This window comes from Cladosporium halotolerans, assembly GCF_011745625.1.
Source record: "Cladosporium halotolerans strain TM138-S3 chromosome Unknown Sca8, whole genome shotgun sequence".
In the NCBI taxonomy this organism is placed as follows: Eukaryota; Fungi; Ascomycota; class Dothideomycetes; order Cladosporiales; family Cladosporiaceae; genus Cladosporium; species Cladosporium halotolerans.
The window spans coordinates 304167-331772 of NW_027191459.1; the positions used below are offsets into that span (position 1 = coordinate 304167).

General features: G+C 55.2%; 9 protein-coding genes across 9 annotated transcripts; 7 read left to right on the plus strand and 2 right to left on the minus strand.

The window, feature by feature from the left end:
- The first annotated feature begins 264 nt into the window (after positions 1 to 264).
- Positions 265 to 5344, plus strand: WHR41_03237 (uncharacterized protein). The gene is made up of 3 exons (XM_069371843.1): positions 265 to 448; positions 638 to 1237; positions 1288 to 5344. The coding sequence occupies exons 2-3, from the start codon at positions 652 to 654 to the stop codon at positions 5034 to 5036; spliced, it is 4335 nt and encodes a 1444-aa protein (XP_069231209.1). The 5' UTR covers positions 265 to 448; positions 638 to 651; the 3' UTR covers positions 5037 to 5344.
- A 178-nt stretch (positions 5345 to 5522) lies between these two features.
- Positions 5523 to 7127, plus strand: WHR41_03238 (uncharacterized protein). Its single transcript, XM_069371844.1, has 2 exons — positions 5523 to 6376; positions 6438 to 7127. The coding sequence occupies exons 1-2, from the start codon at positions 5773 to 5775 to the stop codon at positions 6680 to 6682; spliced, it is 849 nt and encodes a 282-aa protein (XP_069231115.1). The 5' UTR covers positions 5523 to 5772; the 3' UTR covers positions 6683 to 7127.
- A 1671-nt stretch (positions 7128 to 8798) lies between these two features.
- On the plus strand, positions 8799 to 9881 carry WHR41_03239 (uncharacterized protein; the record flags this gene model as incomplete). Its single annotated transcript, XM_069371845.1, has 1 exon — positions 8799 to 9881. The coding sequence occupies one exon, from the start codon at positions 8799 to 8801 to the stop codon at positions 9879 to 9881; it is 1083 nt and encodes a 360-aa protein (XP_069231116.1).
- Positions 9882 to 12878: 2997 nt separating this feature from the next.
- WHR41_03240 (uncharacterized protein) lies at positions 12879 to 14369 on the minus strand (the record flags this gene model as incomplete). Its single annotated transcript, XM_069371846.1, has 2 exons — positions 14245 to 14369; positions 12879 to 14177 (listed from the first exon to the last, which is right to left on the minus strand). The coding sequence occupies exons 1-2, from the start codon at positions 14305 to 14307 to the stop codon at positions 12879 to 12881; spliced, it is 1362 nt and encodes a 453-aa protein (XP_069230988.1). The 5' UTR covers positions 14308 to 14369.
- A 133-nt stretch (positions 14370 to 14502) lies between these two features.
- Positions 14503 to 17618, plus strand: WHR41_03241 (uncharacterized protein). Its single transcript, XM_069371847.1, has 2 exons — positions 14503 to 17377; positions 17436 to 17618. Exons 1-2 carry the CDS (start codon positions 14654 to 14656, stop codon positions 17457 to 17459), a joined length of 2748 nt encoding a protein of 915 aa, XP_069230987.1. The 5' UTR covers positions 14503 to 14653; the 3' UTR covers positions 17460 to 17618.
- Positions 17619 to 17785: 167 nt separating this feature from the next.
- WHR41_03242 (uncharacterized protein) lies at positions 17786 to 20622 on the plus strand (the record flags this gene model as incomplete). Its single annotated transcript, XM_069371848.1, has 11 exons — positions 17786 to 17900; positions 17981 to 18115; positions 18168 to 18814; positions 18870 to 19059; positions 19197 to 19291; positions 19342 to 19445; positions 19508 to 19522; positions 19574 to 19678; positions 19751 to 19785; positions 19847 to 19910; positions 20185 to 20622. The coding sequence occupies exons 1-11, from the start codon at positions 17821 to 17823 to the stop codon at positions 20620 to 20622; spliced, it is 1908 nt and encodes a 635-aa protein (XP_069230990.1). The 5' UTR covers positions 17786 to 17820.
- Positions 20623 to 21489: 867 nt separating this feature from the next.
- On the plus strand, positions 21490 to 23041 carry WHR41_03243 (uncharacterized protein; the record flags this gene model as incomplete). Its single annotated transcript, XM_069371849.1, has 3 exons — positions 21490 to 22437; positions 22498 to 22571; positions 22633 to 23041. 3 exons carry the CDS (start codon positions 21490 to 21492, stop codon positions 22781 to 22783), a joined length of 1173 nt encoding a protein of 390 aa, XP_069230989.1. The 3' UTR covers positions 22784 to 23041.
- Positions 23042 to 24157: 1116 nt separating this feature from the next.
- Positions 24158 to 26350, minus strand: WHR41_03244 (uncharacterized protein; the record flags this gene model as incomplete). The annotated part of the gene is made up of 1 exon (XM_069371850.1): positions 24158 to 26350. The coding sequence occupies one exon, from the start codon at positions 26348 to 26350 to the stop codon at positions 24158 to 24160; it is 2193 nt and encodes a 730-aa protein (XP_069230992.1).
- A 165-nt stretch (positions 26351 to 26515) lies between these two features.
- On the plus strand, positions 26516 to 27598 carry WHR41_03245 (uncharacterized protein). The gene is made up of 2 exons (XM_069371851.1): positions 26516 to 27087; positions 27143 to 27598. The coding sequence occupies exons 1-2, from the start codon at positions 26662 to 26664 to the stop codon at positions 27236 to 27238; spliced, it is 522 nt and encodes a 173-aa protein (XP_069230991.1). The 5' UTR covers positions 26516 to 26661; the 3' UTR covers positions 27239 to 27598.
- Positions 27599 to 27606: the final 8 nt, after the last annotated feature.

A 27606-nucleotide genomic window follows, 5' to 3' on the forward strand; every position in this document is an offset into this window, starting at 1 on the left:
CTATGGACCCTCCCGATCATGACTCGTAAGCTGCTATGAGCACATCCTCATATGTGATCATATGTTGGTATGGTGTCTATGACTCTATGCGAGAGTGAATCTAAGCGTGACTATTTGCCAGCAATGAGAATGGCAACTACGTGTGCATAGGTAGCACACGTCGCCGCCTCTCGAAGAGCCGGCGGCGGGCCGCCATGAGGTCCGTGCCAACGTCGCAACCGCGAGCGAACCTCGCTTTGTAGGCTCCGCCCACTGCGACGGACTGGACGATCTCCACACCCCATACCACCACCCTCGCGACATCCGACGCAAGAGAGGTTCTACACGCCTCCTCTCCCTCAGAGCGCGATCTCATTTCCACCTCAAGCGCTCTCCATCGCGCAGGCGACACTGCCGACGCCGACCTCCGACCCCCGACTCCAACCGTGGCGAGCTCTTACATCTGACCGTAGGTACTGACACCACCACCCTACACTCAGCGCTTTCCCCTCAGACCGGTAATTCTCATACGTCTCTTCGCGCTCATCTCCATACCTTCGGGGAAGCGGTGCTTCATTCCCTTCCATGCGCACGCCATTGTCCGAGTCAGCAACACCTTCAGATCCGACAGCTGACCTCAGTCTCGCTGCGCAAACAGTCCGACATTCTGTTATGGCAGAGCAGGTTAGCCACAATGTGGTAAACGTCCCCGAGTCGGCGAGCGGCTCGTCCCCGCTTGTCGACGTTGTTGCGAACCACACTTCTACCAGCTCCGCCGAATCCGGCAACACACTTCCAACAGCGATTCCGACTAAACCAACCGACGCCTCTGACCCGCAAAACGACCTCACAGCCGACGCGATCGCGCCGGATACCACATCAGTCGATGCAGGACAAGCTGCGGCTGAGCCAAGTGCTGGGGATGCCGTGGCTAAGCCAGATACCATTCCTGCGATCGCACAGCCTCTGAAAACCGATGATCAAAGCAAAGCCGGCCAGACGCCGACTGTGAATGGAATTCTCGACAGTGCTAGTCAAGGATCTGCACTAGAAGATGGAGGGTCTCAAGACAACTCGGCTGTGAATTCGGACACGGACATGAGCAAGGGAGACGTCTCTGAGGCGAAGGATGGCCACCTACACGTGCGCACTAATTCCGTCAAGAAGCCCACTACCTTTAGCAAGATCTCTGTGACGAAGAATTTCCTGGCAAAGTCCAACTCAGCAGCGCCTACCGCGGCCAAGACTGGTGAGCGAGGTAAGCGTGACCCGTGGAAAAGATCGGAGGACATAACTAATTGCCAGCAGCTTCTCCAGTTAGCTCTGTGGCGCCCCCCGTCGCAAAGCCGAGACTTATCGCAAAGACCGGCGCGTCGCTCCGGGAGCTTCAAAAGGCTCGTCAAAATGCGGAGTCTCCAAGTGGACCAGACGCTAGTAAGGTGTGGAATAAGAACAGACCGACAGCTCCACCACCACCAAAGCAGTTTACCGATGAGGAGCTCAAGCAGCAGTATGGCATCCACTTGGCTACGCGCTTACAATCCGACGAGAATGGCAAGGAATCGAAATGGGCGGATATCGACGAGGATGAAGACGACTGGGTTCCGGACGCTGTGACCTGGATCGACGGGACCAAATCTGCTCTTACACCTGCAGACAATACTCCGGCGTCAAAGGAAGCGAAACCTGCCGAGCCCACTTCGGCAAAACCGGCAGAAGAGCCAAAGCCCTCCCTGACTGCCATGAAGAAACCGGCGGAGCCATCTGGCCCTCCAAAGACGATTCTGAAGCCTGGAGCTGCAGCACAAGCCAAGCAAATTGGTCTGGCCAACCAGTCCTCTTCTGCTCCCGAGAAAGCAACCCTGAAGGCCAAAAGCCCGGCTCCCCCTTCCAAGTCGCCATGGGCAACCTTGCCTCCAGTCGACAAAGTGTCGCCTGTCAATCCACCAGTGCAAAGCACCCAACAACAGACTCCGTTTGTCTCGCAGGATGCCAGAGCTTACGACTCCATGCCGCCACATCAGCCGATGCGTGAAATTGCCGCGGACACTTTTGACCGCTCTTGGCGCGAAGGTGAAGGCGGCCGCCGTGAGCTTTTCAATTCTGTTAGCGGCCATTACGAGCCGGTCGCGGAAGGTCGTCGGGGCTCTAGGCCGGATCCTTTTGGTCGCAAGCCTGCAGTGCTACAGCGTCCATCACAAACAGGGATGGACATTCATGCTCCAGAACCGTCACCAGCTTTCCAGACGAGGTCTGGCAGCCAGACTGACGGTCCACCGCCTTGGGCACGTAGGAGAGGCTCTAGTGTCAGTCAGGGTAGCATGGCGCCTCGTAGAATGTCGATGAACAGAAGCCAAGAGCCATTTGCTCCTCAAGAGCGGCGCATGAGCACTGTTGCTGGGCATAACATGCGCGCCTCACCGACTTTGAGCAAGACGGACGGGCACCCGAGCATGTTCCCGCAGCAGAACGCTTGGCATCAACAGATGCCACCACCGCCCGCGCCGGGTGCCGGAGAGGAGCTTGAGGACCCTTTCAAGGCCCAAGAGCGTATCATGAAGGAGAAGCGCGAATTGGCGCTAAAGAGGAAGGTAGATGAGGAGGAGCAGCAGCGCCAAGCAGCCTCAAAGGAGCGTCTACAGGCCAAAATGGCAGCACTTCAAAACGCTGGTCAGTCCCGGCAAGAAAGGGAGGCTGCTGCCAAAGAAGCAGCTGCTTCAGCGCCAAAGCCTGTCGTCGAGCCGACTCCCGAGGATCTGAAGCCGGCCGACAATCTTGCAGTGAAAGCAGTCCACCCGCAAGAGGTTTCACCTGCTCCTGTCGTCCAAGCTCTGGAGTCAAAGGTTGCTCACTCTCTACCTAATGGTTTCCAGTCTGCTCAAGCCAAGGCGTCTCCGCCAGCTGATGCTGATTTGCCTCACCCTATTTCCAAACCCGATGGCCCTGACATACCTACGCGCTCCGTTTCCGACCAAACGCAGCGACAGGCACCTCGCGGCCCCCTTTCGCCGAAGGCTAACAATGCGCGGGCGCCTTTTCAGCAGGCCACGTCTTCGCCATACCGCGCCCCAAACTCCGCCTTTTCTTCCCCTGGAGAGCGGAAACAGCAGCCTTTTGGACGATCGCCAATGGTTGGCGGTGACGGCTTTTCTCCATGGCCGTCTGCTGGCAGTGGTAATGTCTGGGGCACGGCGGGTATTGGCAACGGCGTATTCGAGAGCGCGTCGAGCTTTGCTCCCATGCCCATGATGTCTCAGCAAAGCTCTACATTGCCGCCACCACCTGGAATGAGTCGACCTGGCGCGCAAGCGCGTATTACGCCGCCGCAAGCGCTTGCCTCGGAGTCGAGATCGCCGAGTCTTGCGGCTGCTCAAGCGGCAGAGCAGGGCAGGGCATTTGCTCCACCAGGCATGGAAGGCCGTCCGGACCACTTCACGTCGCAGTCTCGCCCAACCGGTGCGTCACCAACCTCCAGCCTAAGCCGCCCGCAGCGCGTCCCGGGGCCAATCGCACCGCCGTCCCGCGCACAACCTCCGCTGCAGAACCAACCTGCTGAGGACAGCAGACTCGCCGCGTGGAGAAGTGCCTCCCAGACTTTACCCGCACAATACGCGAGCAACGCGAAAGCCAACGGCTCTACCTCACACACTGAACCTCCCTCAGTCGAGAATGGCGATATCTACAGGGAAACGTTCAGGCAGACTTCACGAGGACGACTCGGCGGTCCGCGCAAGATCGAGCGGTCAGAGTACACCGTCCACGATGCTCAAGGCTCGCACTTGATCTCCAGCATCACACCCGCACCTCCAAGCACTCAGACGCAGCCCGCAGTGCCTGTACCGACTTCCTCTCCCTTGAGTCATCCGTGGAAGCAGGCAGCGGGAAACACTGTCCGCTTGCCTAACGGGTCAATGAATCCTGCTCATGGAGGCGCCGCAGCGCCGCAGCCTCCAATCGGAGCTCCATACGCTCGAGCACAGCCTGCTCCTGTCGGCACTCCGCGTAGAGCAAAGGCCCCCGCTGACCCTCTCCCTCCAACGGTGGACTCAAAAGAACAACCGCCGCCTCCACCCGAGACTGCGACACACCCTGTTTACTCTGGTGACGCAAAACAGCCTCACGTTCGCCTTCCCAAATCCAGACCTGTAGTCAAGCTCCCGCCACCATCCGCAACGGCTCCTCCGCAACCATCAGTGATGATGCCTCCACGGCAGCACTGGGGCCCACCAGGCGGGCGCCCAATCGTGCAAAACGAAGCTTGGCAGGCTCGCTTCAATGGCCTCTTCAATCGCGCCAATATCACTACGGAGACCCCACCATCGCCTCCCAAAACCCCACCAAAGGCCTATGATCCGGCTTTTAACGTTGCCAGCTCCTCAAGGATTGCGATGCACGACCCGCCGACTTCGACAAGTGCCACGGTTTCTCTTCCGCAGATGCAGCAGCCAACAAGGCGCACGACTGTTGAGGGATTCCTCCTCGATGACAGCAGCGACGTTACTAGTAAGGATACGATCGAGCAGATGTTCAACGAGGAACTGAGCTTCGGCTCCAAGCCATTGACGCGCGTTCCGCGCACAGTTGTCTACCCGGAAATTGGTGCCGACGCCGTGCACAACATGCTCACGCTGCGTCCTGAAGCTTTCCCGAAGCCAAGCGAAGCGCAAAGCAAAGCCCCTTTCGACATGATTTCACTGCACTTTCGAAACCCCAAGGGATGTTTCGTGAAGATGCCTGGCGTCAAGACCAAGCACAACCCCATCTTCTGGAGGAGGACTGGGCTCAACAAGGGAACGCACAAGCCCAAAGCGAAGACTGTCGCTGCCAAAGAGACTGGAGTGATCACTCCAAACTCGACGGTGCCCAACAGCGCTTCAACTGCTGGTTCTAGGAAAGCCAGCTCTCAAAAGGTCTCTGCCGCATCTACGCCTCAGCAGAAGTCCCCGACCCCTGGTGCCACCGACAATGCAGCGTCTGCTGGCAGCAAGCGTGGGCTTCCTTTCAAGTCTGCCAAGGGCCGTGGGCCAAACGCGTCTGTCAAATCGACTACCAACTGAAGACTCCTCAACGGCGCCAGCGCTACGGAGGAGTGACCTCGTCTTTATTGGAGCAATCATGTATATTAAGCACACTGGTGGTTTGGGAATGCATGTTTGATGTGTTTCTTGTCTTTCGGCGCTATGGAGGCTTCTGTGAAGCATCTTTGAAGTGCGAGCGATGCTTTTATTGAGTTCGGATCGCTGCAGTCTGCAGTCATTAACAGAGCAGAGCGCAGACGTCGCTTCTATGCTTTCATGCCGTTCATTCGAGTTCTGCAAATGTGGACTTGTACTATCACAATAATTTTTCAGTCCAATATCCAATACCCTCTCAGTTTTCCCTCTGTCTTTTTGAGTTGCGTTTGTATTTTGACATGGTACCCTATCTCACGTGCCATCGTACCAACACTGTCGAAGCCGACTGCTCGATCGAGCTCATGAAGTCGTGCCCCACCCCCACCCTTCGACAGGTACATATCGTCATCGACAACACCGATCGTGTTTTGGCACCGACACAAGCAATATTCTTGACATTATGAGATCATGACCACCCGCAGCTGCACAATACAATAGAGCTGTCTTCCCACTGCCTCTACTCGTCTCACAGGCATCAGCAAAAAAGCATAAAAGCTTGCCAAAACAACTCCCTATGCAGTGTCGACTCACACCTTAACATCGTCTACCCAAAGCAACCATAGCTCCCAAACTCCGCCTCGCGCACCTCTCGCGCACCCTCGGACGAACAACACGCACCATGGCCAGCACCTCGCACTCCACGCCCTCGAAGCCGGCGCCCTGGCGCGCCGACTTCCTCAACCACCTCTCGCGCATGGACAGCCCGGAGTTCGTCTTCAGCAGCCTGCACGCCGCGCCGCCCGGCCACAGGAGCCCGTCGCCGTACCTCCCGCGCGCCCGCTATTGCATCATGCGCGGTTTCTGGGCCGAGCTGCCGGACAACAAGCACAACAATGCGCCCATGAACCCGCGCGTGTACGAGAGCGAGATGCCGGCCTTCACGACGGACGTCCGCATGAACAAGCCCATTGAGCTGTTTGGCTCCAGCAGTGGGAAGGCGGACGATCAGAGTCTTGTGCAGGGAAGCGGAGGCGGTGGGCCGTGTGAGGCTGTTTGGTGGGTCAAAGATGCCATGGTGCAGTGGAGGATGAAGGGCGAGGCGTTTATTGTTGGGAATGATGTTGAGGGCGAGGGGGATCAGAGCAAGGAGAGCTCGGGCGTGAGGACGCTGAAGAGCGAAGTTGGGAGTAGGATGAGGGTTGTGAATGCTGAGAAGGAGGCGGAGTGGAGCTGGAAGAGGGAGCTGACGGGGCACTTTGGCAACAACTCGCCTGGGCTGAGAGGTATGTTTGTTGTCTTATACATGAATCAGATGCTGAGCCAGTGGCTAATCGTACGTTGCAGGCTCATTCAAGAACCCGCCGCCAGGTCAGCCGGTCGATCAACCCTACGACAGCAAGAATCTCGCTATTGGACAGAAGGTGGAGGATCTTGAGGATCCCGTGGCAAGGGCAAACTTCCGCGTAGTCATCATCAAGCCGGAGGAGATGGAATCCGTCGATTTGAGTGACCCCGCCAAAGCGAGAAGGCAGGTGTACAAGTTTGATGAGAGCTCTGGCGAGTGGACTCACACCGAATGCTGGCCTTGAGGCAGCCGTCGGTTGCAAACACTGTAGGCACGGGCATATGTACAAAACCGTCCAACTATATCCATCTCTGTGCATATCCGCAAGAGTTGGCGGCAACTCACATCGAAAGCTGCAGCCTCGGTTAGAGGCTGCCCTAAGTGGCGGGCAATCATTGTGGTTGCATGTGCGCCTGTGGAAACCCGTGCTATTGTTACATTGTAGGACAGGATCTCTCGGCGCCTGTCCGGCGGTCGGCGCATGCACATGAGCTTCGGATGGCTGCTCGCCAGCTAGATTAGCGACTTAGCTGCATAATTTCCTTGGACAAGGAATCTGCAGACAGCTGTTTAACAAGCTACAGCTTCCTGGTTGCTCAACACCAGCCAAAATCTGAAGACGTGACACGCGTTAAGTCCAGACCGTGAGATCGTCTCTCTTCATGTCATCGATGTCACCATCACATCCCAGCTATATGCCGGCGGCAAGATGCCACCCGCGGGCGGATCGGGGGGCGGCGCAGCCGGATGTGCCCTAAAAGGAGACCGTCGCTTAGCTAGCACTGAAAAAGGCAAGTGCACGAAAGAGATCGCTGGAGGAATGCCTGTCGCGTGTTTCAACCCGGCCTTGCGTGCATTTCAATCCCTGCTGTTGCTGAAGTTCGACGAGTAGGCGCAGAAGACACGCTGTCGTGTCGAGCTGCCGTTCGCTGTGGGCGGGTCACGTCTCACGTAGGACACCCACTTCAGCTCGCCCTAGCATTTTGACAGCACCACAAGCGGGCGGCTGGACAACGTTGTCATACCCACGCGCAGGCTTGTGCCGCTTGCGTATGTTGGCGCGCCCGCTTCGTGCGGCGACTTTGACAAATAATAGAGTAGGGCTTGGCCCTGCGACCTTGGCTGGCTGGACGTTGAAGGGCTGCGCCCGTTGGTGATCGGCTTGACGTGGTCGTGGCTTACACGAGACCAGCAGGGATCAATACGATAACGGGCGGCATCGCCCGAACCTCTCTGCACGCATGCTGGAGGAATCATGCCACTCCAAGCGACGCGTGAATCTACTTTCGATAATATGGTTCGAGTAGATTGTCAGTAGCTGTACTGTTATTTCGGCGAGGTCTGAAGACGACAGGCGGATACTCATGGTGAGCTTTCAGCGGCCAAGGCTGATGTGTTCCATTGATTGCTTGTGGAACAATGGGATGCCATTTTCCCCCCAGTCATATCGAATTTCAAGGATCACGGATAAGTCCTGGATGACCGCTTATGCTAGAGTGCATGCAATTTGCAGGGAACATTGGGATCGTGCCACGCATGCGAAGCGATCTCCCAGCACCAGAGCATGACATGATGTCTTTTTCGGCCAATCCATGGTAAGCACCACGCATTACGCATACAGTGACTGAGTACACGTCACTACCGTTCTCGCTATTCGCGATGTCTGGCGGCAACAGAGTGAGACTAGATCGAAAAATAATCGCGCGGAAACCGGGGTGCTCGAGCCGTCCAAACCCAATCTTTCCTGCGCCTACGTGCCGATAGTTCTTGTTGGGTGTGATGATGAAGGCCGTGCTGTACGGTCATTGCTGGCGAATGGACGACCGTTATGGCCAATGTCTTGCCTTGTAGACCAGGCTGGACCATGTGCGTGCACCAGTAAGACCCCATGCTCATGCATACTGGCTCTATCAGGCACCCGGGCGACCCGTACCAGCGAGCATGTCGACGAGTGCAGCAAGATGGCCGGTCAAGAGACCCCGATTGCCGCGACAAAGGCGTAATCCTACCGAGGGAGCCCTGCAAGAGTCGGCATGCTAGGCCTCTTTGAGCGTGGTTGCGCGCCCGGGGCAGCTTTCCATCTGCACCCGACCCCACACCGAAACCGTCGGCCGCCAGCAGCGCTGACCGTTTTCCCTCTCCTCTCTACAAGACATACCTCTTGCCCATCTTGCAGTACTCCATTCCGGTTTCTCCCTTTCGTCTTTTTCTTTGCTGGCTGCAACAATTCCTCTGGACCATCGACGCGACCGTAAATCCAGTGACCCGATTGCCAAGCGCTTGATACCGAGCATAGCGGCAAGACCGCCGTCTATGCCCCTCTCGGTGCCTGTCGGCTGCCCAGCCGCGACACTTCCACAATGCCACAAGACGCGCTGAACAGTTTCACATCTCTCCTCGAAAAAGCACCAGTGTGGATCGCCGACCTTCAGAATATCCTCGACAACGCCACAAATCGCCAAAATGAGCTCCTGTCTGCAAATCAACCCGCTCACTCGCACACCTCATTACCTCGCAAGAAGTCTAAAACCTCGTCTCTCAAGTCAAAGCGATCGAAGGACGTAAAACACGAGGAGGATCTGACGGCCAGCCACACGGACGGCGTCCAGACGGAAACGCCTACACCGACACTGCTACGTCCACAGCTCCCTCATATGACCGACTCGGACGCGCTCAGGCTGTCGCAGCGCAAGCGCAAGACCTTCTCAGCATGCTCGCGTGATCAGACCGCCCCCTCGAAGTATCGCTCTCGAGGTCTAGCTGTAGTGTACTATGATGGAGATGTGCAGAAGCGTTTCGCCGATCTGGTACGAGACTTCAATGGCTGCCGCAACGACATTCGGAGGTCTAAGCTTAGCGCCAAGGTTGATAGTCTCGCCAGGAGTGGATCTTCGAGTAGCGAAAGCGGCGGTGGTGGCAGCGACGGCGAAGAGACGACGAAAGATTTTGATACTTTTGACCACAAGACGGCTCGAATGATGATGCAGGAAGTGAAGGCGGCGAAGAGACCGTCCGGGAGCGAAGTGCTGGATAAGGTTGATGGGTTCTTGGAGAAGGCACAGAGTCTGTGTGAGCATGCAGCGCATCAAGTCCTCCGCGATGGGGACTGTGCTCTAGAGGTCCGGCAAGCAAAGGAGAAACTGGAGCAGGCCAAAACATCTGCTGAGCGCGACTTACCGGAGCTAAAAAGGCTTGCCGAAGAAGCGGAGGAGCGTCGAAAAAGCGATGGAGAGCGGCAAAAATCTCAGCCGCCGCCACCTGCCGCGAAAGAAAAGCTCATGCTTCTCAGTTCTCATTTCTCGGAAGGTCCTCTCGAAGTTGACGATATAGAGGTCGATGATGATGCCGACGATACCGACACTGAGCTTGAGATGGCCGCTCTGAAGTTGCCACCTAATTTGACGAAGTACTCGATGAGAAGCTCGCGGCTGACCGCTTGCTGAGAATCCGGGCTCTAGTACGGCGAAGAAATTTGTATTTGTGTTTTTTTGAATGCGTTTGAGCGGCTGGTTTGGTTTACGATTTTGGCAAGGAGTTTGGAATAAGTCGCTTCAGCGCCTCAGCAATCGAGATACCAGAGGGATTGTTGACCTCAATTTGATTTGGATATTTTGAAGGCGCAGGATGCCGTTACTTTCTTGCTTTTCATCAGCTTTCCCGCCAGTATGTTACACCTCTTACAATTCACGATCACATGCTCATCATTTGTTTCCAATGAGAAGGAGAGCGATCCCGTGTGAAGGGAGGTCCACGTCCAGAAGAACTTGTCTCTTCTCCATTGGCACCGACCCGATGCGCCATACCAATAGTAAGGTATAAAGATCGGAGGCGGATTGACCTTTAACAGATGTAACTAGAAGTGAAGTGGACGAGCGTGAGATGGCGCGTTCGCCTGGAGTTCAGCGCGTGGGCGCCTTTTTCGTGATCGCGACTTCCTCACTTGACCTGCCCAGCGCTCGCCACTTGGAACTCGAACGCTGGACTTCGCCTGCAGTACTTTGACCTGGAGATCGTCGCGCACATGCAAGCGTTTCAAGCCTCACTTGGCGAACAACGCGTGAGTCCCGGAGTCACAATGAAGGCAAGTGTACGACGACTGAGTCTTCCATTTGGGTCTCCGCTGACTCCTGAAGCAATCTTCTGCATCGCGAACGACACGAAAAAAGCAGCCTACAAATTCGCAGACATTGATGAACCCAATGTAGAAAATGAAACTCACTACGAGGAGCCGCGTCTCAGAGGTTCATTGCGTGGGCTTGACCTGAGCAATATGCTTGAGGCGACCCGGAAGTCCATTGAAGCAGACAAAGAATCCGATAGCTGCTCAGTTGACCTTGCCGCTCGCCATGAGACGCGCGCCGCCAGAAATGGGAGGGCGCAGGTCAACTACAGCATGAAGTATCATCCGATGGATGAAGTTACCCGGCCAAAGCGAGCACGGCGAATCACTGGTTCACGCTCGCTCTCCGCCACTATGCCTCGTGGCCTTAAGAACGAGACGAGCAGCGAAAGTGAGCCAGATCTGCGGTCTGGGTCTTCAGACGAAGATGGTGACGATGCAAGCGACGAGGACCTCGATGGCACAATCAGAATGCCAGATCCAAAAGCCACACGCCATTCCATGCGCTCGGAAGCCCAAAAGTCGGTAAATTACAGCAGGGCTCACCACCCACAAGATCATTCGCTCCCTGGCTATCAACATCTCGCCAAGCGTAAGAGAAAGCAGACCACTTCATCCAGAGTACAGAAGAAACCAAGGCGAGATGAATTTCAGATCTCAAGCGACACTGAGAACATCGATTCTAGTTCAGACAAGGTTGAAGAGCAAAATGACGCTACATGTAGCACGAAAGCAGAATCGAAAACGCCAACTCCCGACAAAGACGAACTTCGTTTCAGAAGCGGCAGCTGTAACGCTTTCAACAGCACGCAAGCTCCACCTGAATTGCGGAAGGATGAGTCTTTCAATCCTGTTGAAGCCATCCTTCAAGGACACCACTTTGCTTCACCAGGAGGACTTCGTCAAACAAGCGATCAGCATGCTCCACCAGGGACTAAGAATATGGAGGAGGTCGCTGCCACTACCACCCAGCTTGGACTGAAGGCCGCCGAGTTGCTCGCAAATATCGATGTTTCAGCTGTGTGTAGCTCGTGTTCCACAGTTGTAAACCCTTTGAGCCTCTCACAATCTGCCAAAGTCATCAAGCAGCCACTAACGACTGGCTCTTCAACGTCGTCCCAGAAGCCAGGGCCGAGATCTATGCTTCAGACACCAGGCTCAACAACCTCACGCACAGCTCCAGCTCCAAGCCAGCCTGTCCGCTCTACGTCCCCAGTGTTTGCGATCATTCGACCATACATGCCATCACAGAGCGTGAGTTCTGAACCGGTATCTTCCACCACGATCGATCACGCCGAACCCCGAAACACCACCGTTGGCGGTACGCTGCCTCAGCCGCATCACGCTGGGGGCGATAAAGTGCCGCCGGTGGTGGCCCATAAAAACACACCACAAGAACCCACGACCAGTTCTGCATCAGAGGGTGCGAGCTCGTGGACGGCCATTAACAGAGCAACACCTCAGCGCTCCACTGGCTACTCTAGCGCATCTAGACAGACAAGTCGGGGTACTCCGATGGACGAAAAAATGGACAGTCGTTCTTTTTTTGAAGCTGAGATTGAAGAAACGCAACGACTTTCTCAACGCGATCCAGACGATGATCTGCCACTATCAACAGCTACGACGTATTCGGAACCCCTTGTTTCGCAGAGGGAACGATCCGACCAGTGCACTCGGAGCTCTTCTCAGCAGAAACCGAAATATGGCTCTGCGGGAAATGGCCATGTTGCAGGCAACGAGCCTCAGGAATAAGCAAGAGAGTGTTCTCAACCATGCCGCTCGTAGCGTGGCAATTTGCAAGGATGGCGTGACTCGTCGAGTGATTTATGTGGCTTGAGAGGAGCAAAGGTTCATGTGGTAGCTGTAACGTGGGTGCAAGGACAAGGGTTCTCCTCAAGCTATTGGGCTTCACGAAATGTCGTTGTCAATCCATCGCAAGTGAAAGATTTGACTGAAATCAATGCCGATGAGGCGAACTCGAGTTTGTTGACGTTCTGGAGGTTTTCAAAATTGCTACTTAGTGTGTATATGTGACCTCCATACTGAGTCGTTCTCTCAGGTAATATCGAGACGCGTAATTGTAGAGGTAGAGATTTGATGTTGCATCAACTATAGAGATCACTCCATTGAAAGGGAAGTAGACCTATATGCTCGTGATGCGTTGACGAATCTGGGAGATCGGGGCGATGCAAACAGACAAACAGAAAAGACAGACGTACTTACATGTTGCGCGTGAGGTTCGTTCCTACAATCATTGCAAGTGAGCTCGACCGACGCGATCAGGAGGAAATTATTTTTTTCATGTCCTCGTGTTCATTACTCATATGGCCCAGCCAGCAGCTTTCTTCTTTGTTTTCACCTTCTGTGCAATGACATCGGGATCGTGAGAAATCTCCAATGGCATCATGGGCGATGCCGCCGCGCCAACTGTTGACTCTTGGGCCACTTTATCGTCCTGTACCGAGAGCGAGCCAAGCTCTTCAGCAAGTCGGGGGTCGTCGACCTGGGGATCTTGTGGGACTGAGCCGTCCTCATTCGACACAGCTTCGGCACCAGTGGTCTCTTCGTCGGCCGGCTCATCTCCATCTTCAGCGTCATCTTCATCATCTTCCTCCCCTTCCTCTGCTTGCTGCTGCTCATCAGAATCGCCCCCGCCTGCTTCGACATATTTCTCTAGCTGCTTCGCCAGCTTCCTGCTGAAGCCAGTCGCTTCGACTTCCACATCCAGCCTCCTTTCAGGGTCGATGTTCTTCACTGCATCGACAAAGAATGGGCCTGGCTCATCCGAAGTGTACTTGAACTTCCGTCCGAAGTAGCGCTTAATGCATTCGACGTCGCGGTCGAAATAGTACTCGGCGTTGGCGTGATTTGTCGAAAGCGTCTGCGGAAAGTCGATCAAAATGGGCGTCAAGTTGACTTTCTCCGGCGGAGTGTCATCGTCGACGGGCTTGCCGTCATCGGTGAACTCTTTGAGCAGGATGTTGAACTCGTTGAAGTCACCGTGAATAAGACCCCGCGAGGCTAGCTGTACGATCATCGCCATAAGCTCCGCGTACAGTTTTCCAGGATTCGGTACACTGTCGACCATGCGCATCGGAAAAGCGTCGATGAACTCCATGACCACGGTGTGTCTGCTCCACGCTACGGGTTCGGGCACTGGGAATTTCTCTCTGTGAAGAACCTTCATGAAAGCGTATTCTTTCTGCGCCGCAAGGGTACTCAGGTACATCCAGCTTCCGGCGTTGCGACCGCGAAGGTAGTCACGGTTTGCTTTGACAGTACGGAAAGAGATTCGGCCGAGACGGTGGAGCTTGAGAACCAGCTGACGAGACGATTGTGCGGCGCAAACGTAGATGTCAGACTCCTTGCCGACGCCGATCTGATTGCCGAGACTGTAGATGGCCTCGCTTTTCCTGTGTGTGTTCATCGCAAGGTAGTCGAGTCCTCCGTACGTGAGTCGGTAGCCGTCATATCGAGCGTTTTTCACCTTAGCGATCAACCCGTCTTTGGCGAGAGTAGAGATGTTTCTGTGCACAGCACCTCCACCACCGCGCTGTCCAGCCAGTTGCTGGATCAGGGGCGTCGGTACAACTTCGTGGTTCTTGCTGCCTTGCTCGACCTATTCATCGCTTTAGCTTGTGTCAGTCGAAAAAGATCTGCAGGCCACAAAGGTGCTTTGTACGTACTGCCGCGAGAACTCTCCAGTCGTCGCTATTCAAATAGCGCAAGGCGCGCGTATCGAGCTTCATATTGACCGTAAATAGCTCTTCGACGAATGGCGCAAGGCAAGCCGTCTGGTGTGTGCTTGACAGATGTAGATGAGTGCATGCCATCATGAAAATGTGAAGCTTTGGGTTGCTGCTCATGACTCGCGTTTGCTTGGCGCGACGTCTCGGAGACAGGTGCTATGGGCGACATCATCAATCATCAGCTGTCGCCTCACCTGCAACACCTCTTTCATCTTCGACCAAAAACGCGCATTTCCAAGACTTTGGACCTCGCGCAGGTGCTTTCATCAAATCTTTACATCTCATTTGAAATACTGAGTGACCCCTCAAAAGCTCTCCAAACCACCGAAACACACATTCAAACATCATGGCGAAGGAGGAGGAGAAGAAGGCGCCTGTCCAAGACAAGGGCAAGGGTAAGGTTGACGATGCAAAGCAGACGAATGGCGATAAGAGCGAAAAGGCGGATGGCAAAGATGGCAAGAAGGGCGGCGACCTCGACCTGGCTCCAGAAGAGCTGAGCGAAGAAGACCAGAAGCTCAAGGACGAACTGGATATGCTGGCCGAGAGGTTAACGGAGGACGACAAGTCTCTGTACAAGCCAGCGCTTGATGCGATCAAAGAGAGCATCAAGACTAGCACAAGCTCCATGACCGCCGTACCGAAGCCGCTGAAGTTCCTCAGACCCCATTACGAAAAGCTATGCGAGACATACGAGAAGTGGCCTGCCGGAGAGGACAAGCAATCGCTGGCGGACACGCTGTCGGTGCTGGGAATGACGTACTCCGACGAGGAACGTTTGGACACACTGAAGTACCGTCTGCTGGCGCCTAACAAGGACATTGGATCTTGGGGACACGAGTACATGCGCCATCTGGCTCTCGAGATCGGCGAGGAGTATCAGAAGCGCATGGAAGACGACAAGGACACAGAAGATCTGAGCGATCTCACCCGAACGCTCGTTCCTTTCTTCCTCTCTCACAACGCCGAGGCCGACGCAGTCGACATCCTTTCTGAGCTGGAGATGATCGAGGACATCAAGGACTACCTGGACGAGAACACTTACTCGAGAGTCTGCCTGTATATGGTGTCCATGGTCCCTCTTCTTGCATATCCCGACAACGACCGCTTTGTGCGCACTGCCCACGACGTGTACAGGCATTACAAGCAGCTCACTCAAGCTATGTGCCTTGCGATTCGCTTGAACGACATGGAGCTTATCAAATCCGACTTTGCTGCTGCGGAAGACAAGGCACTCAAGCGCCAGCTTGCTTTTATTCTTGCGCGCCAGCGGATATGCCTGGAGCTCGAGGGTGAAGATGCCGAGGACACTGAACTGCAAGAGTGCTTGAACAACACGAAGCTCCCCGAGCACTACAAGTCCTTGGCGAAGGAGCTGAACGTCCTCGACCCGAAGGTGCCCGAAGACATTTACAAGTCACACCTCGAGTCTTCTCGTACTGCTGGCCTCACAAATACCGATTCCGCGCGCCACAACCTCGCCTCCGCATTCGTGAACGCGTTTGTGAACGCCGGATTTGGTGCCGACAAGCTCATGCTGGTCGAGGGCGGCGTTCAGCAGAGCTGGATTTGGAAGGTGAAGGAGGACGGAATGACATCTACCGCTGCGTCTGCTGGTATGCTCATGCAGTGGGACGTGGAGATGGGATTGGACAAGATCGATGCATTTACATATGTGAGCGAGGAGCAAGTGAAGGCTGGTGCGGCATTGGCGACTGGCATCATCAACAGCGGCGTCAGGCTGGACGGCGATCCCGCAATGGCGTTGCTCGGTGATCTGGAGGGCAAGAGTGTGTCCGTCAAGGTTGCAAGCATCATGGGTCTGGGTCTTGCATATGCTGGCTCGAACAAGGAGGACCTCTTGGAGCTGCTTCTGCCCTACGTGACCGACACCTCGCTTGACATGCAGATCTCTGCTATGGCTGCGCTCTCTCTTGGATTCATCTTTGTTGGCTCCGCGCAATCAGATGTGTCCGAAGCCATTATCCAGACTTTCCTGGACGAGGATCGCGCCAACCAGCTCAAGGACAAGTGGACCAGGTTCATGACCCTCGGCCTTGCACTGCTATACTTTGGCCAGCAGGAAGAAGTCGATGTCGTTTTGGAGACGCTGAAGGTCATCGAGCACCCCATGTCCAAGCCTGCCTCCGTGCTTGCTGAGATTTGTGCTTGGGCTGGCACTGGTGCTGTGCTGAAATTGCAGGAGCTCCTGCATATCTGCAATGAGCACATCGAGGACGAGCGAGACGATGACGACAAGGACAAGAAGGACGAAGAGAAGAAGGACCGCTCTGGCGACCAGCTCGTACAAGCTTACGCTGTTCTTGGTCTGTCCCTTGTGGGCATGGGCGAGGAGGTTGGTCAGGAAATGGTTCTGCGTCAATTCGGTCATCTCATGCATTACGGCGAGGCCAACATCCGCAAGGCTGTTCCGCTCGCAATGGGCCTTATCAGCCCTTCGAACCCACAGATGAAGGTCTACGACACCCTTTCAAGATACTCGCACGACAACGACATTGATGTCGCCGTCAACGCAATCTTCGCCATGGGAATGCTCGGTGCCGGTACGAACAACGCTCGTCTTGCGCAGCTTCTCAGGCAGCTGGCGAGCTACTACCACCGCGACCCTAACGCACTGTTCATGGTACGAATCGCGCAGGGTCTCGTACACATGGGCAAGGGTACCCTCAGTTTGAGCCCTTTCCACACCGACCGCAGTGTCCTCTCGCGTGTCGGCGCCGCAGGGCTCCTTACCATTACTCTCTCGCTTATTGACGACCCTCGACAATTTGTTCTTGGCGACCACCACTACCTCCTCTACGTCCTAGTCACTGCCATGCACCCGCGCTTCCTTATTACGCTTGACGAGGATCTTAAGCCTCTGCAGGTCAACGTGCGTGTAGGTCAGGCCGTTGATGTGGTCGGCCAGGCGGGTCGCCCAAAGACCATCACCGGATGGCAGACTCAGAGCACACCGGTGCTTCTTGGCTACGGCGAGCGTGCAGAACTGGAAGACGAGGAATGGATTTGCTTGACCAACGTCATGGAAGGTGTCTGTATTCTCAGGAAGGTATGTGCTTTTTTGTATATCTGATGTCGTTGAGAATACTCGCTGACTGAAATCACAGAACCCTGACTGGGAAGCTTCGTAGAGCTTGAGTAAAGACCTGATGAACATGGGACCGCCAATGGCACTGTATGGCAAAAAGGGTGCAGCATAGCATATAGATCTTAGCCAATTGCTGCTACAGATGATGGCGCCCTTTCTGTATAATAATATGCATTCGTGAAAGACTTCATATCTCTCTCCATGGTGACTTCACGATCAACCGCGCCTGATTCGTCACCCCAGCCACGCTATTCGCAAGGCCTCTCACGTCGCGGCTAATTAGGGTTCAAGTTAAGCGCGTTAAGCGCGCAAGCGCGCGGCTGAGACACCTCCACCACTCGTGATGCCCCCAAACCTGAACACCACTCCTTCGTGTCTGACCTAGCGTGGCGTCTACCTTCACCATGGCTACGACTCCCGTAGGCGACGTTCCGACGATATCCTCGTTGGAGGATTTCGACAACCTGGTCACAAAGCTTTTGAGGTGAGCTTCACGGCCCTTCCAACATCACCGCAGTAGTCACACCCTCGGCAAGCAGTAGTGCTGACGTGAGAATACGGAAGGCACATTTGTAAAGTAGTCACGGCCCCGTCGTCGTTCGAGGAACTGCGAACAACTCATTACGCGCGGGCCTTACATCCGCTGGTCAAGCACTTGGTGGACAACGTCAATCACCCTGCCACAGTGCACGCCCTATTGTGAGTATACCAGTCTGACACGCTCTATTATACGGTATTGACTCCGATTTAGAGCGGTTAAAGGTCATTTCAGTGCTACAGAGGATGAAGATGACCGAGGTATCACCGCCGCGCGAGGCCTTGCATGTGAACTTGTGGCCTGGAGGTTTGTAACACACTTGACCGAACGAGACGCGATTGACCATCTGTGCTCGGACCTGGTGCAAAGAAGGCCATTTCAAGATGGTCGGCCTCACCAAGTCGCCGACGAAGAGTCCCCGCTGTTGCGAGACAGAGAAGCGGCTTCAGAGGAGCTGGGAGAGGACGACGATGCCGTCCTTGAGCCAACTGGTGGAGGCGAATCATTCGCCAAGAACTACGAGAGCTTGAATGCACTGGAAATTGCCGCCGTCTCTGGTGCGAAGAAGTTCTTGAGCCAGAAAGCGATACAGCGTATCATCGATGGTATGTGGCGAGGCGATATCATGTTCTGGCAGACCATGAGCCCACATGCTGTCAAACGAGCCACCGTCTACCACCCGAAGCGATTCGATCCATATACCAGATTGCGGGTGCCTCTGTACCTCAAGATATTTGAAGTCTTGTTTTTCGCTGCGTTCCTGGCGTTCTACTATACGGTTCTGGTACAGAGGTCGCTTCATGCTGTGACCGGAACAGAAGTCATGCTCTATGTTTGGCTCGCTGCCTTTGCGTACAACGGTACGTTGCGACTTCCCACGAGAACCTCTTACGCGATTCTAACAATCTCCATCAGAGCTTGTCGAGCTGTGCGACGCCGGCGTGACTTTCTACGCCGCGGACTTCTGGGCTATCTGGGATTTGGGCATCATTGCCACGGGGATGTCGTTCTTCATCTGCAGGATGGTCGGCTTGAGCACAGATGACCACGTCACTACTGACACAGCCTTTGACATTCTGTCTGTCGAAGCCCTATTCCTCGTTCGGTAAGTCAAATTGAGATTTCGAACAGAAGGAAACTACTAATAATCCTTCAGTAAGTTTTGGTACTGGAATTGGACTTCTGTGCTATTTTCTTCTAACTCATAATGACTGCTTTAGCGAGGATTTGCTCTCTACTCAGTCTCCATCCATACTTCGGGACGCTACTTCCATGCTTGAAGGAGATGACCAAAGACTTTATTAAGTTCCTTGGGCTGGTCTTCGTTCTATATCTGGGTTCGTATTGCGCCAAAACCATCCCACGAGCCAAGGCTAACATGAGGAAGGCTTCAACACAACTTTTGGGTTCCTCGCACGCGGTACCTTTTCATTCCGGGAGATGAACTGGATCTTGATCAAAGTCTTCTTCGGCTCGAGCTACCTTGGGTTTGTAAGTCCTTATCATTGCTCCGCGGAGGTTGCTTCGCCGCGCTAACTCGAGTGTTACCGCAGGACGTGGCAGAACAGGTATGCATCAATCTCATGCTGTATTCGTGACACACATGCTGACTAGAAAAGGTTTCCCCTACCTTGGGACCAGGACTCATGCTCATTTTCTGCGCATTGACACAGTTCTTGTTACTCACCATCATTATCTGCTTGCTGTCCAACAGCCTCGAGAAGGTGGGCTTCCCGCACTCATCTAAGCGCCCGGACATCCAACAGCGAGCTAACGGGATTCGGCTACATCGATAGGTCATGGAACACGCCCGAGACGAATACCTTTTTGTGTAAGTGGCGGAGCTACAGTTAATGACTGCGCCATCACCAGGCTAATTGCCGTCATACCAGCTACGCCGTCTACGTTTTGGAAGCTTCAACCTCCAATCGCTTGACCTACTTTCTCCCTCCACTGGTAAGCTACATTTTCGAACATGCCCGATCCATCCACACGTGCTCCTGCCATTCAGGATATGTTGGTCATGCGCACCTAGTCATGCAACGCGGACCATGTCGGGAAGCTTACATTCAAACGAGTTTGCTGGCTCTGCCAATGAGAAGTTTCTTTTGGGTAGCATATGTTGGACATGCAAGCTATTGAAATCTACATTGCTTGGGCGCACAGCACTTGCCATGTCGTCATCATTGCACTCATCGAGCCTCCGTTCTGGCTGACATGACACCCACAGAACCTTCTCCCCCTGCTACTCCGTCCGCTCCGGCTATTCGTCGCGCCTGACAGCCTGCGCGCATGTCGCATTGCATTGCTCAAGGCAACCCACTGGCCGTTGGTGGCACTCATCCTTGCGTACGAGAACGGGCGGAGAGCCATCAGCGGTCGTAAGGAGTTTAGATCGTCCTTGACCACGCCCACCTCTTCGTCTTTGATGAGACGGCCTGTCTCCATGCAATCTCCGCTCATGAGCCACGGCGCTATTGGCTCGCCCCCAGGCAGGCAGAAGAACGCCGGCAATCTGTCGTCGGCGACCGGCGCCTCTGAATTCGAGAGCTCCCAGGGCAGGATCAATGCGCTCGAGACACTTGCAATCAGCTTGAAGTCGCAGCTGCAGACAGTGGAGTCCTTGATCGAGTCTGAAAAAGCTCGCAGCGCTGCACTGGATGCATGACGAGGCCAGGTGGGCACCAACCAGGTCGCGGTGCAGACTCACCGGTACGGAGAGAATCTCCACACCGCAAGCTACTGAAGTTTGGTAAGGCATGCACTGCAGGTTAGCAGCAAATTGTTTGCCGCCGGCTCTGCGTGCACTTGCATGTGATGCTTCCGTAGCCGCGCTCCGTCCAAGGGCAGGGTGTGTTACTGGTTGACCACAGTAGCTTCTTCGCTGCGCCGCGTTTACCCCGGCCTAACGCCATCGGCTTTGGTCTAACGCACCGGCAACCCGCACGCTCGGGTCGTCGCCAAGCGACCAGCAAAGCCGTCTTTGCTCGTGCGTTGAGGGCAACGGCAGGGCTACCGGCCAGACATAGCACCCACGATGGCGCAGTCTCGCCGCAGTGTTGCAACACATATGAGCCCAACTCCGATCCTGGGTGAACCCTCGAAGCATAGCCTTCCTGATCTTAGGCTGTCGACGTCCCTCCAGACCCTCGCTCTAACGCAAGCCTCATTCGCGCCTCCTTAGAGGCCATAACCGAGCAGCTAACACATGCAGACCCTAGAAAGTGCGCTATCCCGAATGATCTACCGTCCGCCTTGATGCATAGACCCTCATGGCTCTCGTCTTCACATGGGGTTGAGTCTAGGCGATCGTGGAACGCGGCATCGCTCTTAAGACAACTTGTGATGCCTTGTTTTCGTCCTCATCATCACATTCATCCTGTCAATACTCGAGTACAATTCTGAGGCTATTGCGTGAGTCCACGACGTGCTTTGCAATATCGAGGAACCAACGGCGCTCGATGCGTGCAGCCCGACGTCCCATCTGGAAGCGATCCTTAATCTTCACTTCATGCTTATTGCATGACTGAAGTCAATGATGAGTTATTATCCGAGCGCTGGACCAAAGAGCAACCGCCATGCTTCGCATTCGGGCGTGACACACGGCAGGCCTCAGCCAATTTCGACGGACCCGATGGAGACAACCAATTACAGTGCGCCGCACATGATGCCCTCCATGTATCCATGGACCGGCTGGAACCAGCAGACAGCTTTCCAGTCTGGCACCATGCCACCCTCGGAACAAGTTGACTACACCAGCACCATGCGAAGCGCTGCAGGTCTTCCATATCTCCCTCCGACAGAAGGGCCCTCAGGAATCCCAAAAGGACACAACCCGCAGACAATTCAACCGTCGTATGTGTCTCCATATGCCGGTGTATACGACAGCTCCCGTGTCATGGGATCGAACACGTCCTTGGATTGTCCAACATGGTCTTCGAACCATGTGCCTCTCAATTCACAACAACCATCTCCGAACCGATCGGATGGCAGCGTTACCACGCAGTTTTCCTCTCTTTCTTCACCTTACGGCGGTCCATCGCCTCTAGTCAAAGTGGAAGCTCAATGCGACCATCAGACATACGATCCACGATACTTTGTCGACAGTACTATGCAAAATCAGCCAAGGTTCGGCGGATCGGACATGAGCGGCACAGCCTCATCGCGGCCAAACAAACCTGTACGATTTTCGGACGATGTAAAGTACACCATCGAGCCTTATCAGACGTGTGACCTCCAGTCGCTTTCTTTATCGGACCCGAGAGTATTGACTCCGGACCCTTCGTCGACTCGTGCCTACAACTCTCCAGACGCCAGCGACCTCCAGTGCGGAGTCTGCGGCAAGCTATTCCAACGGGAAAACAACTTGAGGACGCACATGAGAACACATGATCCTAACAGAGTTCACACTCATGTGTGCGACTATCCCGACTGCGGCGCCGTCATTGGTAGGAAAACCGATCTAGCCCGCCACCGGAATAGCGTGAGTCCGCCATGGCAACAGCCTGCACCTGGGGAGTATTGATTACTGACTAGACTTCAGGTGCATTTGAAAAAGCGCCCATACCAATGCCAGCAGTGTGAGAGGTGTTTCGGGCGTGACGACATACTCAAAAGGTTGGTTCAGGACTCGTCATGCGACACTCAACAAGACCACGTGGGCTGACGACACCAACAGACATACCGCAGATGGTTGCTCAAAGCGGTCCGAGGTCAAAAAGCCATCGGGTAGGAGCCATCGACCGAGGACGAGGCGGTCCTCCTCCAACCTGATCTGCACACCATCGCCTGCGTCGTCCCCGGTTCATTGCCCAATGCCTCCGAACTAGTGCCTGGCGTGGGAAGATTGCGGGCATCGCCTATCAGTGAATGACACCCGGGCTAAATGACTTACTATTGGCAAGGAGATTGGCGAGCGGCTTTCTGAGCGTTCTTGCATTTTGTACAGGAGGAGAGGTGTTTTTGAAGCTTTCGGGGTGGCCTTAGAATGTTTCTGTTGCAATTCACGTCACGATCAATGGGGGATTCTTATGGAATCAAAGATGGTAGCAATTTGTCAATCCGCGGTTCATTCGCCAACTCTCAAACTCGCGTGCCACCTGCATACCTTGCGTGCAATACACTGATTTCCTCACAACGACCGCCCATGCTTCGGGGCTCACGACCGCCTAGCCGAAATCACATGAGCACAATCCGCTGCGCCCAGACGAGATGCCAGCTTCGGATCACTGTGCCGCCGCGGAGGGCAGACCTAGGGACCCGAGGCTGCCATCGGGTGAGCGAGGACGATGGGCAGCAAGGCTCGAGCCATGGCCACGATCGCGGGATCTTCACAGTACGCAATCTAACGGGGGCGCCGGATCTAAATTTCCCGCGCTACGCAATGTCGCTCCCACACACTGCCCTGCTCGCCCTGGCCGAATCGTTGGGGGACAAATGGCCCCGGTCCCGCCTTTAAGCGCCGATGGAGGCCGTTCAACGCTCCGCCCGCACTACTACTGCTCGGCAGGTGGGAATCGAAGCCGCGATCGACGAGAGCTCTGGTGGCTTGAATTCACCCTGTCGTGCAGATTTGCAGATGTTGGTACTCTTGAGTCAGCGATATTAAAGATGCTGGTGCCGGTGGGATGCATGGCAGGGTCGTGATCCTCTCGCTGCTCCATTTCGTCGACGACGTGCGTTCAATAAGCGACGACTTTCAGAATTGAACGTACTGCACGCACATCGTCAGCTCTGCGAAGTGGGGACGAGCCCTACCCCACCATTGAAACGTAAATGGGGCATGCTGCCTCCCAAGAGATACCTTAGGGGCGTGAGGTGGTAGAGTCGGTTGCACGCATTGCAAGGGTGAAGTTGGCGGCAGGTCGGCTGAAGGATGCCGGACCCACCAGCTAGCCCTTCGTCCCACAGTCGCTCATGTAGACGTGTCACATTTCGGCGTGGTGCCGCATTTCGGTCGGCGGGCTAAGCGACCCAATCACTAAATTACCCGGCACTCGACTTCATCTGGTTGGCGGCTAAGCACGATACCTGCTTGTGATGGGCCGCAAGGCTCGAGCCTTCGAAATCCTCCGGGCCCTTCGGACGCCGCTTGGGCAGGAAGGATCAGAAATGGATGGAAGGATGAATGCTCGTGGCTGGAATGATATTATTGTAGAGAATCTGGAAGGGACGGCAGTAGCTCGAAAGCGTCGTCCCTTGGCTCAAGCACCTGTGCTCGTGAGGCCACCAGCAAGACCTGCACCTCCCATGCTTCGCCGCACCCTCTCTCTGCCTTCTTTTCTAGTTGCTTTTGCTACTTCATCTAGCCCCTGTGCCACCAGCCCTTTGAAGTCGACTCCAACTTCGCCCAGGACCTGTGCCTGCTCCCGCACGACGCTGACACAATCCTCCCATAGCTCGCTGCCCCATTCGACTGAGCTCAGCTGCCTCTGTAGTGACGCGTTGAACTCGTCCACCCTTTCTTTAGCCCACTTTACAACTGCAGACCCCGAAGAAGATGGAAAACTAGTGCTGAAAGTGCGGAAAGTATGTACGAGCATAGAGAATGTGACGAAGGACAAGGCGTGCAGGTAAGGCGGCAGAGCGCCCCGGAACGGTAGCTGTCTTGTCCGCAGACGCAGAGTCTCAGTGCGTGCCTCAAGATAGCGAGAGCGAGCAAGTTCCTCGAAGCCAAGTCGTAATAGCCAGTGAACATTCTCTCTCGTCTTCTCCGCACCGCCAGATGTTTGACTGAGTTGGCGAGCGATTGATGAGGCGAGACGAGACGCGCGCTCGTTGACTTTCGACATGATGATGTCTTGCGCGATCGCGTTGCCTTTGATACTTCTCCCGAGCTTTCGGAGCTTCTCCACTTTGCTGACGGCCTCCTCAAATCGTTGCAACGCGATGTCGATGTCCAAGCCATCGATCTGTGACTCGACATGGCGAATGCTCTGCTGACGACCTTCCGCGTCGACCAGGATAGAGTTACTTCTACTCAGACCGCCCAATTTCGCGTCTTGGTTCTCTGATCGCTCCAGTGCGGCCGCGGCAGCCTTTTTGAGAGATCGAGGATCTTTTCCGGTGAGCATTGCCAATTCGTCGACAGCCCTTTCACGCTCACCATGTTCGCGTGCTATTTGCTTGCGCAGATCTTCCTGAGCTTTGCGGAATGCGATAAGCATGCCGGCCTTTTCAGCGGCATCTGAGGTGGCATATGTGAAGCTCTCATTGCCGGCACGAATATTGACCGCATTGCGGACTGCGTCGTTTTCTTTCTGTCGTCCAACGGCTTGAGCTTGAGTTCCGCTAAGGTCCGCAAGAGAGACGTCCTGCAGATTCCAACACCTGTCTGTGACGAGGATCGTTTGTGATTGTGGGTTGTACATGCTCTGGCGATTGTTCTTCGGATTTGAGTTTGGTCCTTGACCTGCAAGGATATCGTTGCGTTTCTTTTCGCTTGCGATGAGCAGATGGTCGTTCAGCAAGACAAGCACTACTCGTCTTCTCGGCTTCCAAGTCGCGGCGTTTAGCTCAACCCACCTCTGACTCTCCATGATGATATGTCGTCCGGGAAGCGCAGGCAGGTGCTTCTGACTACCTTCAACTCGCTTCCATAACGTCTGTAGGTGCGTGGTCCACATCGCTTCCAGGTTTGCGACACTGCTCCTATTCGCGCGCTTCCTGTCGGCCAAAGACATGCCATTCGAGCCATTGAGCTCCGCCCCACCCGCATTTGTCGCGTGACCCAGCGTCCCCGTCAGCTCGCTCATGAGCGTCCTCAGTGTCCGCATCTCCGATTTCAGCTTGTCCGCCTCTTTCGAGATCCTGATGAATTGGGTCCGGTTCTGGTACACGTTGTGTTGCAGATCGGCGCTAGTATGTGCCTTGAGGTTCTGCAAGTCGTTTTGGTATCCTTGGATGTCGCTCTCGGACGCCTCCGCCAGGATGCTCTGGACATACTTCTCCGCCTGGAGTTTGGGATCCGCGAGCGCTCGGGGGTCGACTTTCAATGGACCAGGACCTCGACTCTGACTGCGACCGTCTCTCGAAGGACTCTTGCTAGCGCCTCGACCTTGGTCGCGGGCATATTGGGCTGGTATATTAGGGATTGTAGGCACGGGCGGTACGAGACCAGCGGTTGCGTCCTGCGGCAGGGCAGCGAATCGGGTGCTGTATCTTCGCTTGACCAGATCACTTGTGGTATCGCCACCAGTAGAGCCACTTATGCTCGGCCGTGCTTCTCGAGCTCTCGGAGCCTCGAGCTTGTTGTTTCCTGGTGCGCCGGCAGCAGGGCCATCCCACCGAGAGTCGGCGCTGCGATCGCGCGGCTGGATCTGTCGAGGCGCGGATATTGTAGGGCGGGTGCTCGTCTTCTTCCGCCGCAGCGACAGACCCTTCTTGTCCTCCGACATGATCCGGTATTATGTGCACGTGGCCGTTGCAGGGCACGTTGGAGTGAACCGCTCGCAGGTCGCTGGCCGGTGCGGGTAGGGTACGTAGCCACGCGCGGAGGTCGGGTGGTCGAGGGAGCTGGCTGGCACGCTTCGAGGCACGGCCCACATGCAAGCCAAAAGTTCAGGATGGCATCGATGCCGGGAAACATCCAGCAACATCCGCATCAACCTCTTTACGACCTCGCATCCATCTTGCACGTCGTCGCCGGACTGTCTCAAACCACGGACCGCCGCCAATTTCGATAAAAAGCGCGCTACAACCTCACAAGATGGCCTCCCAAAACCAGCAGATCTCGACATCAACTGTCATCCTCGCAACCGCCGGTACTCTTGCCGCCGGTGCTCTCGCTTACGCTGTCTACTTCGACTACCGTCGCCGCTCAGACCCCGAGTTCCGCAAGTCGCTGAAGAAGCAGCACAAGAAGGTGTCTAAGGCGAAGGAGGAGGAGGCCAAGGCCGCCGAGAAGGGCCAGAAGGAGAGGATCAAGCAGGCCGTTGAGGAGGCCAACGAGGAGGGCTTCCCCAGAGACCCCGAGGAGACCGAGGGCTACTTCATGCAGGAGGTCGCCCGCGGTGAGGGCATGTGCCAGGACGGCTCCGACCCCGTTGACGCTGCGCTGTGCTTCTACAAGGCTCTCAAGGTCTACCCGCAGCCCAGAGAGCTCATCACCATCTACGACAAGACTGTGCCGAAGGTATGTGATGACAGTTCCGGCCTTGCGTTGAATTTCACTGACAACATCTTCCTAGCCCATCCTCGACATCCTCGCCGAGATGATCGCCGTCGACCCCAGCATATCCGTCAGCAGCTCCACCGCCGGCGCCGACTCCAGCAACGTCGAGTAATCTCTCAGACAAGAGCATCTGAAACTGTCATCATCACTATGAAAGAAGGGCGGCCGCAAGCCGCGATTGTATGAAAGTGGGAGTAAGCATGGGTCGCATTTATTGTGAGCGGGAGCCTGGGCAGCTTTTGAGCGGGGCGGCCACTCATGTCACGGCTGCTCGTTGTATACAAGTGTACATTAACTGTTTTGAAAGATTTGAAAGTTACGCCTCTCAGGAACCGGACAAATACCAGACATGAGCCGGTTGCGTGAACCGTAGCCAAGCGTTTCAAAGTCGAAATCATCGACAGCTTCGTTTCCATGGCACTTCGAAGTCATGCAGATGACGTACGTATTAAAGATCATATGCTGTAATTAACGTTCCCA

Coding starts and splice junctions, on each gene's coding strand:
- WHR41_03238 (XM_069371844.1), top strand. CDS start 5,773: ATGGCCAGCACCTCGCACTCCACGCCCTCGAAGCCGGCGCCCTGGCGC. Junction 6,377..6,437: donor CAACTCGCCTGGGCTGAGAG/GTATGTTTGTTG, acceptor CGTACGTTGCAG/GCTCATTCAAGAACCCGCCG.
- WHR41_03241 (XM_069371847.1), top strand. CDS start 14,654: ATGGCGAAGGAGGAGGAGAAGAAGGCGCCTGTCCAAGACAAGGGCAAG. Junction 17,378..17,435: donor GTGTCTGTATTCTCAGGAAG/GTATGTGCTTTT, acceptor CTGAAATCACAG/AACCCTGACTGGGAAGCTTC.
- WHR41_03245 (XM_069371851.1), top strand. CDS start 26,662: ATGGCCTCCCAAAACCAGCAGATCTCGACATCAACTGTCATCCTCGCA. Junction 27,088..27,142: donor ACGACAAGACTGTGCCGAAG/GTATGTGATGAC, acceptor ACATCTTCCTAG/CCCATCCTCGACATCCTCGC.
- WHR41_03237 (XM_069371843.1), top strand. CDS start 652: ATGGCAGAGCAGGTTAGCCACAATGTGGTAAACGTCCCCGAGTCGGCG. Junction 1,238..1,287: donor GGCCAAGACTGGTGAGCGAG/GTAAGCGTGACC, acceptor AATTGCCAGCAG/CTTCTCCAGTTAGCTCTGTG.